Here is a 15,949-nt window from a genome sequence, read left to right on the forward strand (position 1 = left end):
AGAAGAAGAAGAAGAAGAAGAAGAAGAAGAAGAAGAAGAAGAAGAAGAAGAAGAAGAAGAAGAAGAAGAAGTCACAATTACAATGTGAAGTATCTCCTGGCATTCTTCTGTGTTGAAAATATCAATAACTTAATCAAGGATAAGGGCATAGAGAGGGGTCATGTGTACACTCTGGATATCATTCCACTTGACTGTTTCTGTAGCTCACCACGAAATGGGCAGTTTGGACTGACCTGTTCTAGGAAATCTCATTTCCAGACTTTCTCACACAGAGCAATATGTTCTCTCATGTATCACTCTGTCCTTGCTGGTTTAGCCTGCAAATTCCTGCCAGCTGTCTTTTCCTTCCTAAAACCTGAATTCATTCTTCTCACTCAGGATGATTGCCTGAGTGGATCTGAATACTTCCTCCATGACGTGGATTCTGAAAACTAAGTCCAATGGGTACCAAGTGTCCTGTGCCTCCTAATGAACAATGTGTGAAGAACATTTCACACAGACAGTGTTTCTAGTTTGGGTTTTAGTCATGTAAAATGCAAAGCAGACCTGTCTATTATTTCCTTTTGCAAAGTATTTTACTGGGTTTATTTTCTTTAAATAATAAACTGCATTTATTGGTGGTCAACATATAATATTACTATGTTAGTTTGTATCTACTGGACTTTGCATGAATGGGATAAATAATTAGATGGTCTTTTTGTTATTATGTAAACATTCATTCATGTTTGTGAATAGTTCTTGGTATTTCTTAGTCATATCCTATTGTGTACATGGTCATGGTTAACTTATTTAGTTTCTTATAGATAGAGTTCAGGCTATGTATAGTTTTGTGTTGTTAAAAAATAATCCACAACCTGGGAGTGGTATGAGAAGATAAATGAATTGCTGGGAGGCTCCAGAGACCAGGTTTCCATCCAGGCATGATCTGTTTGTGTTCTGCCAAACAACTGATTGAGTAGCAAGCCTAACAACTTACTACATGCTGATAAAAGCTTGTGTTTATTTTAGGAATTTTTTTTAAAGACAAGAGTCTGTTAGGTAGCTTGCTATTTAATCCAGGTTGGCCTGGAACTCAAAGATATCCACTTGCCTGTCTGCCTCTGAGTGCCAGTGTTAAAGGCCTGTATCCCCATTCTGGGCTTATACTTTGGAGAACTAATAGATATAAACATCACTAAGAATTTCACTGATTAAAGTGAGTCGGAGTGGTCAGGGCAGAACACTGATCAGTACTCTAGGGGCTTTGGGGCTAATCCCCAATTGTACCTTCCCCTAACAAGCCCCAAGTAAGCAAGCTTCCGAAAACTATAGGATTAAGTAAATTAACCAATGGTTATAGACATACTATTCCAGATATACTGATGTATCACATTTGTTTTATTAATTTTCTCAGCCTTTAGAAAAATAAAACTGAGAGATGTTTTCTGAGTAAAAAAGAAATCCACTATGAATGTTTTGTATACATACACACACACACACACATGCACACGCACACACACACACACACACACACTCTCTCTCTCTCATCTATATACCTCTGTCTAAAATGTTTTTCTCTAGGGTCGTAGCTAGGTCTTTCTGTAGGTCTTTCTGTACAATTTCATCCACATGTATAATGCATTCTGATCACACTGCCACACTTATTACTCTATCCTCTCTACCTCTTGACTATTTCCCTTCCTTTTTGCAATTATCTGCCAAGTCTGTATTAGTGTGTGCATGTGTCTATGTGTGTGTCTCTGTGTGTTTGTGTGTGTGTGTGTGTGTGTGAGAGAGAGAGAGAGAGAGAGAGAGAGAGAGAGAGAGAGAGAGAGAGAGGAAGAGACAGAGACAGACAAAGATAGAGCGATAGAGATATAAACAACTGTATTTAACTAATGTAACAACTTGCACAGGCCTGGGAATAGGACTATCCATTGGAGTTTAGGAAGCTCACTAGTGGTCAAACCACTGATGACAATGACTGCCCCCCGCCCCCCTCAGTATCCATGGACCGTCTGCAGTAGTTTCCCAAGAAGGGCAGAATTGCATGAGCCATTCCTTATCCTGTCTGGCAGTCAGGTCCAGTGTAGGCAATCACAGCTGTAATGAGGTCACAGCCATTGCATGTTCAGAAGATTGTGTTTTGCGACCCATTTTCCCTCCAACCAGCTCCATCTGATTTTCCTCCTCTCTTCTGCTGTGTTCCCTGATCCCCTGAGAGAGTGTAGATAGAGCCAGGCACTCGATGTTTTTATAATGTCAATCAGACATGGTTCTCTGCGTTTATTGCAGTTGGCTACACAAAGAAATTCTCTAATGGCTGAGAGCAAAACTTATAATCCATTGGTATAAACAAAAGTATGTATAAGGTGGGTTAAAAAACATATCCATTTAGTTAAAGAAAGTAGCAATTTCTTCCAAACAAAATATGGCCCTCCTAGNCATAGGCTTTTGAAGAAATTTACAGTGCTTGGTACTGTTTTTCCCCCCTGTNCAACAGGCTTTAAATCCAGTCAGAAGATAGAAGATCACCTTTATAACACTGGGCATGTTTTCCCTGTTGGTCACTATTGTAACATAGGAGGCCCATCATCTATGTAAAAGTATTGATGAATTTTGCCCCCTAGTGTCCTGTGTAGCACCTTTCAGTCAGAAGGGAGGAAGCTCCATGTTCAGTTCCAGTTTGAGTTTGCTCTGCNTTTGTAACCAAAGTCTGTGGTGACCTCAGCTATGTGATCTAGTTCTGCTGGGCAATCAAGAGCAATGGCAGCAGCCTATGCTTTCTTGAGGGCTTCATTGGCNTCCAGATCAACAACTCCTAGGAATGTGTCCCATGCTAGCACTGGGGCTTTTTGTTTGATTGCTCTTGACTTCTGAGATCAGCATTATCCAAGTATGCATGACACCTCTATTTAAACAATTAAAAAGGTGTTTTATGATTGGTTTTGACAGTAAATTTGTTTACTGACTGTGTGTATGTGTGTGTGCATGCTTATGTGTGGAGATCAAGGGACAGCCTGCAGGAGTTTCCAGTATCTGAATCCCAGGGATCAAACTCAGGCCACCAGCCTTGGNAGTGAGTACCTTAATCTGCTGAGCCATCTCAGTGGCCCTTAGAGATTTTCTTTTCTTCTTTTAAAATTAGCTTCTAAACTAGTGGATTTCCACATGTCTCCTGTATAATCTTCAGTTTTGTTTAGCTGTCCCCCACCTCTCTCCTAATCTATTTTTGGTTGTTGGTTTATTTCCATTGACAATAGTGGGTGTCTTTCTAAGTTTCTTATATTTACAACTTTCCCCAGAGAGACCCAACCAACATCACCAAAAAGAATTGCCACATTCATGGAAATTTTGAGAGTTTTTTCCCTCCCATGGAACATTTTAATAGCATTAAAAAATATGCAGACATGTAATCAATAGGGATAGAAAGGACATTTTTCCAGAATTCTCAGTGATTGATGTCTGTGTTGTGTGGGCATAAACATACAATTGGATTTATTCACCTGTATATTGTGTTGTGTAGGAAATCCATCCTAACAGTTTATTATGAACACTGCCTGGCAGATGAGCATATTAGAGGCTTTCCACTGAGGTGAGTCAGCCACAGTTGGTGCTAGAATCTCCAATTATGACTGAGTCTGAGACACCAAGTTAGGTTGGGACTGTGTCACATGAGCCATGAACAACGAAAGGAGGTTCCCAACCCTATAGTCTGTCTTCAAACGCAAATGATTGAAACTCTCTCGTTAGGATCACTCGAGGATTCTGGTTTTGGCCTACTTATTTTGACTTGAAATTCTCATCAATATCAAGAGAGGATGAATTGAGTTGTTTTTATTTTTTTCTAATGTAAGATGACATATATAGCTTGAAATTGTCAGAAGTGAAATTTCATAGTGGACTCATATTGTTCATTGTGAATGTGTAATAAAGGAAGAGCCAGACTGACCAGCTGGGTTATGGCAGACTTCCTTCCTCCCTCCCTCCCTCCCTCCCTCCCTCCCTTCCTTCCTTCCTTCCTTCCTTCCTTCCTTCCTTCCTCCCTTCCTTCCTTTCATTTTTCTTTTTGACTTAGCATCTTGACTGAAGGTAGAACTTATGTATTTACACAAACAAACAAACAAACGAACAAACAAACAAAGGTAAAACCTCTTCGTATTGGCACGTACTTGTAATCCAAGTGCTTCTTGGAACCTTCAAGAAGTAGGTTTGTGAGTTGAAAGTCAATCAAAAGATAGAATATGACTATCACAAAACAAACAAACAACAAACAAACCAACCACCATCATGAAATGAATATCAGTTAAAAGGCAAATAAGCATAACAGCACTTCACATATTTCATTTTAATATTTCTTTGAAACACAGAGAACTGCAATCAAACTGACTTGTAATTAACGAAAAACTCTAACTCACTAAGGTCACAAGGTTGATGAATTACATACTTTTAGAATGTTTACTTCTGTGTTTTTTTTACCTGTAAAGTGAAAAAAAATGGTAGCAATGTCTTTACATGAAAGGCATTATTAGAATATTTCATTATGTAGACTGTTTAAAAATTTTTGAATTATTGTAAAGTATCAATAAATATGATGAGAATACAGAATAGAGTAGATTAAAAGAAATACAAGTCCACTTAAAAACAAAAATCAAATTTCCACAAAGAGGAGACATTAATTGAATTAACTATATTTATCATAATAGTAATGTGTGGTATATTGTGATAAATTTAGATTTTACTCAGTTCATGTTTTCTTAGATTTTAGAAAGGAAAACTCATCATACCAGGTTATTAGTTGGCGTCTACCTGAAGATCAGCAAAAGACACTTGATAATAGATGGCATCGGCTTATAGAAGAATATGCTTATGGAAGGTAATTTGTTCTAATTCTTTGAACCAAAGTATTGCTAATCTAACTTACAAATTGGTAGAGGTTGGATGCATGATGCTTTGAGTGAGCTTAAGGGAAAGGATGACTTGGTGAGCTGATGGATCTAGGGATGGATATGTTTGGATTGTGCATGGTATTTGACTCATAGCTAGATAAACAATGGGCTGGAGTAATTCTCTAGAACATGGGAACTGTGCCTTTAGGCCTTATTATTATAAGTTACTTGCCAACAAGTTTTCTGTCATCTGTGCCAGTACTGTCACTTCAAGTTCTCAACTCAGGGAAAGGAGAGCCACCTTCTTCAATGTACTTTGTCACCTTCTTATGTAAATTCACTAATAGAGGTAATGCCTGCAAAACCTACTTTAATAAGAATTCATAGACGCTTCAACCTCTCTCCTAGCCCAGTCACCAAATATAGGGAAGAAAGATGGTTAATAGAAGTAGTTCTTTGGAGCAATTCCAGACACAAATCAGTAGCAGCAGCTTGACCCACAAGAAACCTCGAGGCTCTGAGGAATCAGCATGAGTCCTAGGAGGTGGCAGGCAGCAGAGATGAGATGTTCTTTGGCATGTTTCTCTCTATGAAGTTATGACAAGTGGAGATCAGAGAAAACCAGCAAAGCATTGCTGAGTGAACCAACACAAGAGCATCCTCGCATGTCTGTGGGGTTATATTTATATTCTTTCTAAGCATCATGCGCCCTCTCAAGTGTCTGCTCCAGCAAAGCATTGCATGCCCTCTCATATGTCTGCTTCAGCAAAACATGCTCTTACAGAACTGCTTCAAGGAAAACATCATGTCACACAACTGAGTTGATAGAGAAACCAGAAATGTCCACTTTCAACTCCCATGTACATGAGTGTGTTATTCTTTGTTTTTTTCCTATTAAACTTCCCGAAAAGCTTTCTTTTTATCTTCCCTTTTATTGAAAGTAAATTTTTTTTCTCACATAATATATTCTGATTACAGTTTCCCCTCCTTCTGCTTCTTCCAATACCTCCCTACTAGATATAGTACCTTTCTGTATCTCATTAAAACACAAACAGGTTTCTCAGGGATAATAATAAAATATAACAAAATAAAATATAATAAGATAAAACCAAAACTATTACATCAGAATTGGATAAGATAAACAACCAAAAGGAAAAGAGCCTAAGAAAATGCACAAGATTCAAAAGCTTTCACACTCAGAAATCCCATAAAAGTACGAGACTAACATATATACGTATATGTGTACATATAAATATATATGTGTATATATATGTATATATGTATGTATATATGTATATATATATGTATATATATGTGTGTGTGTGTATGTATGTATGTATGTATGTATACATATGACCTGATGCAGACCCTGTCCATGCTGCCTCAGTCTCTCTGAGTTCATATGAGTTTTGCTTATGTTTAGATGGCTTTGATTTCTTGTTGTTCTGCATACCCTTTGGTTCTTACACTCTGCTTCCTCTTCTTCAGTGTTCCCTGAGCCCTGAAAGAATGGAGAGTTTTGATGCAAACTTTCCATTCTGGGCTAAGTGCTGCATAGTCCCTGGCTGTGGGTCTGTTCCTATCTGCTGCAAGAGGAAGCTTTCTTATAATGAATGAGCAAGGTGACGATCTAGATCTATGAGTATAGCAGAATGTCATCAGGAGTCAAAATACTGCTGCTTTTGTTTTGCTTTTTTTTTTTAGACCAATAGTATTGGGCTTACCTTAGGTCTCTGGGATATATAGTCACCCCTTAAAAAAGAGTCACCTACTCTTTGTCATCCAAACAGTGCTGTATATGGGTTTTATCTAGTGGAGTGGGACTAAAGTCAGTTATTGGTTGGTTACTCACACAAGCTATGTACTACAATTTTCCTAGCATATTTTGCAGGCAGGACAACATTGTAAATCAATGGATTTGTGGCTGGCTCATGTTTACATTTCTCATTTGGTAGTGTGTAGTGTATATTTTGGCACCAAAAATGCTTGAACTCTGTATAGACTCTGTATCGTCAACAGATCAATTTCTCCATGTTCAGTGAGTTGTGTAGGTGCTTTCTTCAGCAGTGGAGCCTTGCTGTCAGTTTGTGGAGAGCATCCTATAGTTTTGGCAACTGCCTGGACTGTTTGGGAATTTCCATGGGACCCCTTTGGCTAACAAATCATTTAGATGTAACGCAGTTATGGTACTGGAAGCTCATTGTGTGAAAAGAGATGGCCAGTCAGTACTCCGTCTAACACATTATTTGGCAAGTTTAATTAGATTACACACACACACACACACACACACATAACATATATATACATATATATATGTATATATATATATTAGAAAGAGTGTACTGTATTAGGTTCACATGATACCCCTCAATTCTCCTTAATAGTAGCTGTGTCTCTCTGTATTCCCTCCCTCATCACTCTCTCCTCCTGACTTGATCCTGTTCCAGCCTCCCACTTCCACACAGAACTATCTATTCTATTTTTCTTTCCTTAAGGAGATCTATTGGTGCCCTTACTCTATTTGTCCCTTATTCTATACCTAACCTCTGTGGTTCTACGGATTGCAATTTGGTTATCATTGAATTTACAACCAATAGCCACAGGTAAGTTTAAATCCTTTCAATGACCAGGTGATACAGCTGAGCCTGAGGCTTAGTTCTTAGTTCTTAAATGGGGTGTACGGAACCTCTTTTTGTCTTCCACAAGCATGGCATGTACAGATGTATCTTTTAGTTAATTCCATTGATCTCACTCTCTTCTCCAGTTTTGAAAATTTGACATAACAATCAAGGTGGTACTTATAGATAATTCTTTATGGAAAGTGTTCTCACTCACAGACATTTAAAAACATATTTCTTTTATCATATTATTGAAAGAAGAGTCAAATTGCACCTTTGTCTAATTGGGTTATTATTTATACATATTTAAACATATATATTGTGGATTCTTTCAAGCCTGGACTCTTTAGGGGTGGTTCAAATTGGGTTATTATTTATACACATTTCACCCCACCCCCACTTATTTATACACATTTAAAACACACACACAAACATACACAATCACACATACACACACACACACACACACACACACGGTCTTCTTTTCAAGCCTGATCTCTTGAAAGGTGGTTCAAATTATAAGTGCAGTAGAGTCAAGTTGCTGTGAACAGAAACTTCTTGGAATTTTTACAATTGATTGCCTTTAAAGGGATTTAACCTTCTATTTTAAAGAATTATATACTACACATACTACATTTCATTTGGCAATTATTACATAAAAATTAAAATGCAATACTAGCAATAATTTTAGAGAATTATGCCTTGTATTGCCCTACACTCTATTATTATGACAGAATAACTGAATTTAGGTGACTTTATACTGAAAAGAATTTTATTTGGCACACAGTTGTGGAAGTTTGGGCCCATGGCATCAACAACAGTCAGCTTGGGTGATGGCATCATGATAGACAATGTTGAAACCAAGTGTTCCTGGAAGGGTAAAGAGCAGAGAAAGAACAGAAGTATGTTTCCGTAGTGCCAACTACAGGCACCAACTCAAAGTCCAATGAGGACTACTTTAACCATACAGGAGGCCAGCTTTGAATGATCTCCTACTAAGGTGCCCTCTTAAAGGTCCTGCTACCTCTACACAGTTGTATTGAGCCCCAAATCTCTGGCAGATGAACCCTTGAAGACAAAGAACAGCTGCTGTGATTTAAAGTTGAGTATGAAAGGGAGTGAAGATGCTTCTGGGCTCACATCTTGTGGGTCTTTTGATATATGTTGATGTGGTACATTGCGGCATTGTACTATGGTGCTTATCTGTCTGAGAAGCATTGACGAGAAAGAGTATCTGGAACGGGGCTACAGATAGGAGTCATCAGTAGGATCAATATCACAATCTTCAGTGAAAATTTGAGCCAATAAGAGTTAGACATTCTAATAGTAAGCTTCCAGTCACACATATTTTACATTAAAATTTTAAGTTAGCATGCAAAGTAATAGGTTTTGATTTGTGCGTGTGTGATTATTCTTTGTGGTATCTTGCCCTCTTCCTCCCCAGCTCTCTTTCATGACACCTGCATCTCTCTTGATATCCCCCCCCCAGTGTTCTATCATTGCTTCCTTTCTAATTCCATGATCAAAAAATGAAAACAACAACAACAACAACACACACACACACATGTTTATATTTAGGTTTCACATACAAAAGACAAAAATCATTAGGTTTATATATTGTTTTTTTAATTGCTTAAGTTTTAGGCAGAAAGCTGAAACATGTTCAGCCTAGTTCCAATATTATCATTGGAATGAATGTTCTCTTTATGGAACAAAACATCCAAGCTAAGATACAGAGGATTAAAGGAAATAACTTTATCAGTGAGGACTTTATTAGCTGTATTTATGCTGTTTACACAGAATGCCAGGGGAACAATACTATGACTCAAAAACTGATTATATAACATGAGTTAAATATCATTATACACCTGCATTTGGTGACTGATGCTCCAAGATCTACTACAATCAATGATGACTTCCAAGACAGAAGAAATCAAACTCATATTGATGATGAATGGGAATTAAATCCTTAGAGGAAATCTTATGGAAGTGGGTGCATTTTAGGAAGCAGAAATACCTACACCAGAATGATTAAAGCTGAAGGTTTTGTTGAACAGCTGTAATTCAGATGGAAGGCTGATGCTACATGGTCACCTAGAATTCTCTGTCTTTGTCTCTCTCTGTGTCTCTTTCTCTGTGTCTCTGTCTCTCTCTGTGTCTCTTTCTCTGTGTCTCTGACTCTGTGTGTGTGTCTCTCTCTCTCTTTCTCTCATAAGAAAAGATTACTAAGAAGTAAAGAAATATTTCCATGTAGGAGGGAGGGTCCTGGAAATGACTTTCTTTTCTTTTCTTTTTAATTGGGTATTTTCTTTATTTACATTTCAAATGTTATCTCCTTCCCCAGTTTCCCTACCTCTCAGAAACATTCTATCACATCCTCCCTCACCCTGCTTCTATGAGGGTGTTCATCCACCCACATACCCACTGCCATCTCCCTGCCCTCGATTCCCTTATACTGGAGCATCTATCCAGCCTTCATAAGACCAAGGACCTCTCCTCCCATTGATGCCTGTCAAGGCCATCCTCTGCTCCATATGCAGCTGGAGCCATGTGTACTCCTTTGTTGATGGCTTAGTCCCTTGGAGTTCTGGGGGATCTGGTTGGTTGATATTGTTGTTCTTCCTATTGGGTTGCAAACCTATTCGACTTTTTCAGTCCCTTCTCTAACTCCTCTATTGGGGACCCGACACTCAGTTCAATAGTTGGTTGTGAACATTTGCCTCTGTATTTGTAAGGCTCTGGCAGGGACTCTCAGGAGACAGCCATATCAGGCTCCTTTCAGCATGCACTTCTTGGCATCCATAATGATGTCTGGGTTTAGTAACTGTATATGGGATGAATACCCAGGTGGGACAGTCTCTGGGTGGCCTTTCCTTTGGCTCTACACTTTATGTCTATATTTGCTCCAGTGAGTATTTTGTTCTACTTCTGAGAAGGACCAAAGCATCCGCACTTTGGTCTTCCTTCTTATTGAGCTTCATGTGCTCTGTGAATTGTATCCTGGTTATTTGGAGCTTTTGGGTTCATTCTACTTATTAGTGAGTGTATACCATATGTGTTCTCTTGCAATCAGGTGTTGGAAACAAAATAAAAAAGGGGGGGGGCCCTGTGGCCCTGGGGAAGAATGGAAGGAAAAAGATGCCCGCACCCCGCCAGAGTTTCCCTATTCTCTGGTCAGTCAGGTGTGGGGAGGCTACTATCTACCCTATCCACTCATCCCTGGGTGGGCATTCCTCTATCCCACTCATCAGGGAGTGGTCAAGGGGCAGCCCTGCCTGGGGACCCCTGCCCCTGGATCTACTTGGCTAAAGCCACCAGGGTTGTGGGAGACAGGGAAGAGGGAAGAAGTTCCCAACACTGACCAGAGTGCGCAGCGGAACTTGAAGGAGCAGAACAGAGACTCTATGGTTTAAGAGCTTTATTGTCGAAATGCAGGGGAAAGAGAGAAAGTAGAAAGGAGGAAGAAAGAGAGAGAAAGAGAGAGAAGAGGAGAGGAGAAAACAAGAGAAGAGAAGAGAAGAGAAGAGAGGAAAGAAGAAGACAAAGAGAAAGGGAAGAGGAGAGAGAAGTGAGAGAAGAGAGAGGACAAAGGAACAAGAGAGCAAGGTGCAGGCTGAGCACCCCTTTTTATGGTCGTCACTGTTGCTAGGTAACTGGGGAGGAGTTTAGCCTGAAGGTCAGAAGCTTGGGCCATTGCTTATGTGACTACTAACCATGCTTCTCTTGTGGGGGCTGTGGGAGGTGGTACTTAGGCAGGGGCTGGAATTCCAGGAGCATGAGGGAACGCCTACCATGTAATGAAGGCGAATTATGACCATCGGGGTTCAGACTTCAGCTCGACTGGAGACCAGCCTGCAATCACAATCACGTTACCTCACTCAGGATGATATTTTTTAGTTCTATCCATTTGCTTAAGAATTTCATGAATTCATCATTTTAATAGCTGAGTAATACTCCATTGTGTAAATGTACCACATTTTCTGTATCCATTCCTCTGATGTAGGACATCTGAATTCTTTCCAGATCCTGGCAATTATAAATAATGATACTGTGAACATATTGGAGCATGTATCCTTATTACATGTTCAAGCATCTTTTGGATATATGACCAGGAATGGTATAGCTGGGTCCTCAGGTAGAGCTATGTCCAATCTTCTGAGGAACTTCCAAACTGATTTCCAGAGTGGTTGTACCAGCTTGCAATCTCATCAGCAATGGAAGAATGTGGAAATGACTTTCTTTGTGTCTGCTTGCTTTTAATTAAAAACCATATTTTGTGAAAAGCAATATGGTTTCCATAGAAACTAAAACTAATGATTTTCTATCTTTAAACAGAATAAAAGAAAAAAGTCAGGCTACAGAGCCTCTTTCCTTAAAATATATTAGAAATCATTTTTCTCTAAGTGAGTCACAATTTTATTTAGCCTGGTACTGCTGGCCTCAAAGTCACAATCCTAAGCCTACCTTAAACTCTTGATCCTCCTGTCTCCATTCCCAGAGTGCTGTAATTATAGGCTTGTATTTGTCTAGTTGCAGAATATTTTCTTTTCTGTTTTTAAATTGTTATTATTTAAATGCATTTTATATAACAAACATATTAATAATATTAAATGTTTTGAGACTCAAATAATACATAAGAAATTTGTTCAACTTTTATATTCATATCCTTTCATATCTTAAAAATATCATTAGTGAATATTTACCAATATCCATAACTGAGGATACTATATCTAATGTTGAATGCTAAATTGTATAAAAACATAGAAAACATTCTTTAGGAATTAAGCATAACATCGTTCCAAATAGTGTGAAAAAGCTTCTCAAAATATGTTATGATTTATTTATTTATTTATTTATTTATTTATTTATTTATTTATTGCAGGTCCAAATATCACACCCTACTAAAGATTCATCAAAACTTTGGGGACTTATGCAGTCACTTATTAAGCAGAAAGGACATCATGGAGTTATTACAAAAGGAGAACTTTGACCTAGTACTTCTTGATTCAATGGATATCTGTTCTTTCCTGATTGTTGAAAAGCTTGGGAAACAATTTGTGTCCTTTCTTCCCTTTCAATTTAGCTATATGGACTTTGGGTTACCAAACGCCCCCTTGTCCTATGCTCCAGTGTATGGTTCTGGTCTAACTGACCAAATGGACTTTTGGGGCCGAGTGAAGAACTTTCTGATGTTCTTTCATTTCTCCAAGAAGCGAAGGGACATCTTTTCTCAATATGGCAATACTGTCCAGGAGCATTTTGCGGAAGGCTCTCGACCAGTGTTGTCTGACCTTCTACTGAAAGCTGAGCTGTTGTTTGTCAACTCTGACTTTGCCTTGGATTTTGCTCGTCCCCTGTTTCCCAACACAGTCTATGTGGGAGGTTTACTGGACAAACCTGTTCAGCCCATATCCCAAGTAAGTGACACATTAGCTCTCACTTTATATTTCATTCATAGACCTTCAGTACGCAGGTGGAGGCTGTCACTTGTCAGAGATGTCCTGAAAGGAAGTGCCTCAAGGTAAGGGAGATATTTGCAGCCTACACTTTTAGGGCTGTGTAAGTACAGTGTCAGAATGCCCCGTGCTGATATTGAAGACCTGGTTATATGGTACGAGGTATGAGTTGGTTTTGTCCCTCTTTTGGTAGAATGACTCTTTTAGTTAGTGTTGATATTTCCAATTGAATTTTGATTACACACACTCACACAGATTAAATGCAGCAAATGTCTGTACATTTTGTATTTGTTACAGAGCCACACTTTTCATGATGAAACATATACCTCTTTCAGAAGGCATGTATCTAGATAGCAGGAGTGGCATCAAGAACTGTGTCTGTTATTCTGTGTCCCTAGTCTATTGAGCCCTTTATACTTTATTCAGCTATTGTAAACCATTAAAGTTGCCATCTAGTTTGCATAATCAATGCAGGCTCAAAATCACTACCACTGAAAAATTAAAAGTACAGAGAGCTTATAAATTTTGATTGGTTGTTACCTGTCACTATAGTATTGTTGTTTTGTAGAAATTATCTTCTATAATTCCCTGTCCCTTGCTGGGAGGAATGACCCCCTGAGTTTTTATACAGTGGTGGCCGAGATGTTGAAATGATGAAGGTGATATTTCTCCTATTTTCATCTAAATGCAGAGAGAGTACAGGTTTCTTCTGGTTCTACTGGGTGCCAGAGTCCCTACTTTTCCTTGCACTGAGTGAGAAGAAGGGTTTGGGGAGTGATCACTGAATGATATATATATATATATTTTCATTGCTGGAAGGAGTTATCAACTATGAGTTTTGGATAAAATCTTCCGAAAACTCAAATTGGGGAATAGGGGTACAGTATGTAGATGTGAAAGAGAGACAGTCATCAGCTGGGTTTCCTGACTGTATCTTCAAGTAGCAGAAGATTCATCTACATTTAGAGATCTAGATGTGATTGACAGAGTCCTCACCTTCTAGACAGGTGAATCAGATACTGCCACACAGAGAGATGAAATAATTGTCAAAGAGAAGTGGGGAGAAGTGGTTTGAAGGGATGCCTGACAAAGCAGTATGGAGTTTACTCTGTAGGGTATTTGACCACATGTTTCTTTAAGAATCATGTTAGAAGCAAAATAGTTGTGGTCATTGATATAAGAAGTAGACTTTGTACTGAAACTTTCACAGAAGATAAAAGACTATATATAACTATTGGAAATTTTGTGTTTATCAAACTTTACAATTACATTATTTAAAATATATGAAACAGTTAATTTACAGAGATGATGTAAGACATATACCATATATACAAAAATATGAAATAAAAATATGAAGAAAATTAAAGAATTTAAAGAAGTAAGGACTTCAATTCTGCCATTATACAACGAGAAGACTATTCATATCCATTATCATCTTCATCAGCACTGTAAGCTAATCAGAACTATTAGAAATATATAGAGTATTCTTTAAATTTATTTTTAAAATCATTTTATATTTCTTGAGTTTTTGTCCTGCATATATGCCTGTGCATGAGACATAGCCTGGGTCCAGAAGAGACCAGAAGAGGGCACCAGATTCCCTGGAGCTAGAGTTACAGAGGGCTGTGACCTGCTATGTGGGTTCCTGGAAACTTAACTGTGGTCCTCTGTAGGAACACCAAGTTCTTTTAGAAACTGAGCCATCTCTCTAGCTCAAGGATCTTTTCCAGTAAGAACAGGGCACATATTCTTCTCTAATGCAGAAAACAATATCCTTGATTTTGTGCATTAGAACACAGTCAGATGAAATCAATCCCAGTAAATTTCAAAATCTTGAATTAATGCAAAATTTCATATCACAGTGGGATGATATAGAAATCAAAAATATATAAAAATAGACAACATGCTCTAAAACAGCCAATGAGACAAAGGGGGAAAATCAAGAGGAACATTTAAAAATACTGTATATCAAGGAGAAAGGGACAAAACACATTGGGATAATAAACTGCAATAAAAACAATTCTGGGCATCCTTTTTGGCTGTCATTATCTCTTTTGGTACACACAAGGCAATGGAGATTGATAATATAACCTTTCACTATATGGAAATAGATAATGAGGATAGAACTAAATAGCATACTCTTAGAAAGGAGAGGCTTAAAAATCACAGCAAAGATTATTGAAACAATGAATAGTAAAGAATTGGAATCAACAGAACAAAAGAGAACAGTATGCTGGCAAACTTCTAGAGTCATTGAGAAAATAAATAAGAAAGAACAACCAAATAATTAAATCCTAAAGTGAAAAAGTACCCATTAGTGTTTAAAACAATATAGATTCTAATGGAAGAACACAACATGATGTGTCATCAAATTAGGTGACCTACATGAATGGTCAAATTCCTATGGGTATCTGTTGACAAAACTGGCCTTGAAAGAGATAGAAAATCTGAAACTTGTGAGATTGCATTAGGTTGGAAAAGCCAAACAAAATCTTTCATCAAGAAAGTCTAATATAACATAGATTAACTGGCAAATTAGGTGAAACACTTAAAATCAATGGCAGTTCCTCTATAAATCCATGGCAGTTGTACAGGGAGCAATACTTCTCAACCCATTCTATGAGTCTATTATTGCTCTGTTACCAAAGACAAAAAGAAAACCAGATGAGAACGAAGCTGGTGAAGGAATCTTGTGTATTCTATTGTGTATTTGTAGCCTACTTATAAAATAATGCAAATGATATTAAAAAAAACATTTGGAGGGATCTCAAGTTTTTAAACATAGAACTACTCTTTTTTGTTTGTTTGTTTATTTGTTTTGTTTTGTTTTTATTTTTATTTTTTGTTGTTTTTTGAGACAGGGTTTCTCTGTGTAGCCAATACTGTCCTGGAACTCACTCTGTAGACCACGCTGGCCTCGAACTCAGAAATCCACTTGCCTCTGCCTCCCAAGTGCTGGGATTAAAGGTGTGCAGGACTACTGCCTGGCCATAGAACTACTCTTTTT

The 15,949-nt window shown here is 38.1% G+C and overlaps 1 protein-coding gene across 1 annotated transcript in view; it reads left to right on the forward strand.

Moving 5' to 3' along the window:
* LOC110310735 (UDP-glucuronosyltransferase 3A1) overlaps positions 1 to 15,949 on the forward strand; it is a 29,469-nt gene that overhangs the window by 7,381 nt on the left and 6,139 nt on the right. Inside the window, exons 3-4 of the mRNA XM_021183848.2 lie at positions 4,741 to 4,855; positions 12,369 to 12,903. Of these exons, the coding sequence (XP_021039507.1) occupies positions 4,741 to 4,855; positions 12,369 to 12,903 (650 nt within the window). The remainder of the gene's footprint in view (positions 1 to 4,740; positions 4,856 to 12,368; positions 12,904 to 15,949) is intronic.

Source organism: Mus caroli, chromosome 15 (genome assembly GCF_900094665.2).
Source record: "Mus caroli chromosome 15, CAROLI_EIJ_v1.1, whole genome shotgun sequence".
Classification (NCBI taxonomy): domain Eukaryota; kingdom Metazoa; phylum Chordata; class Mammalia; order Rodentia; family Muridae; genus Mus; species Mus caroli.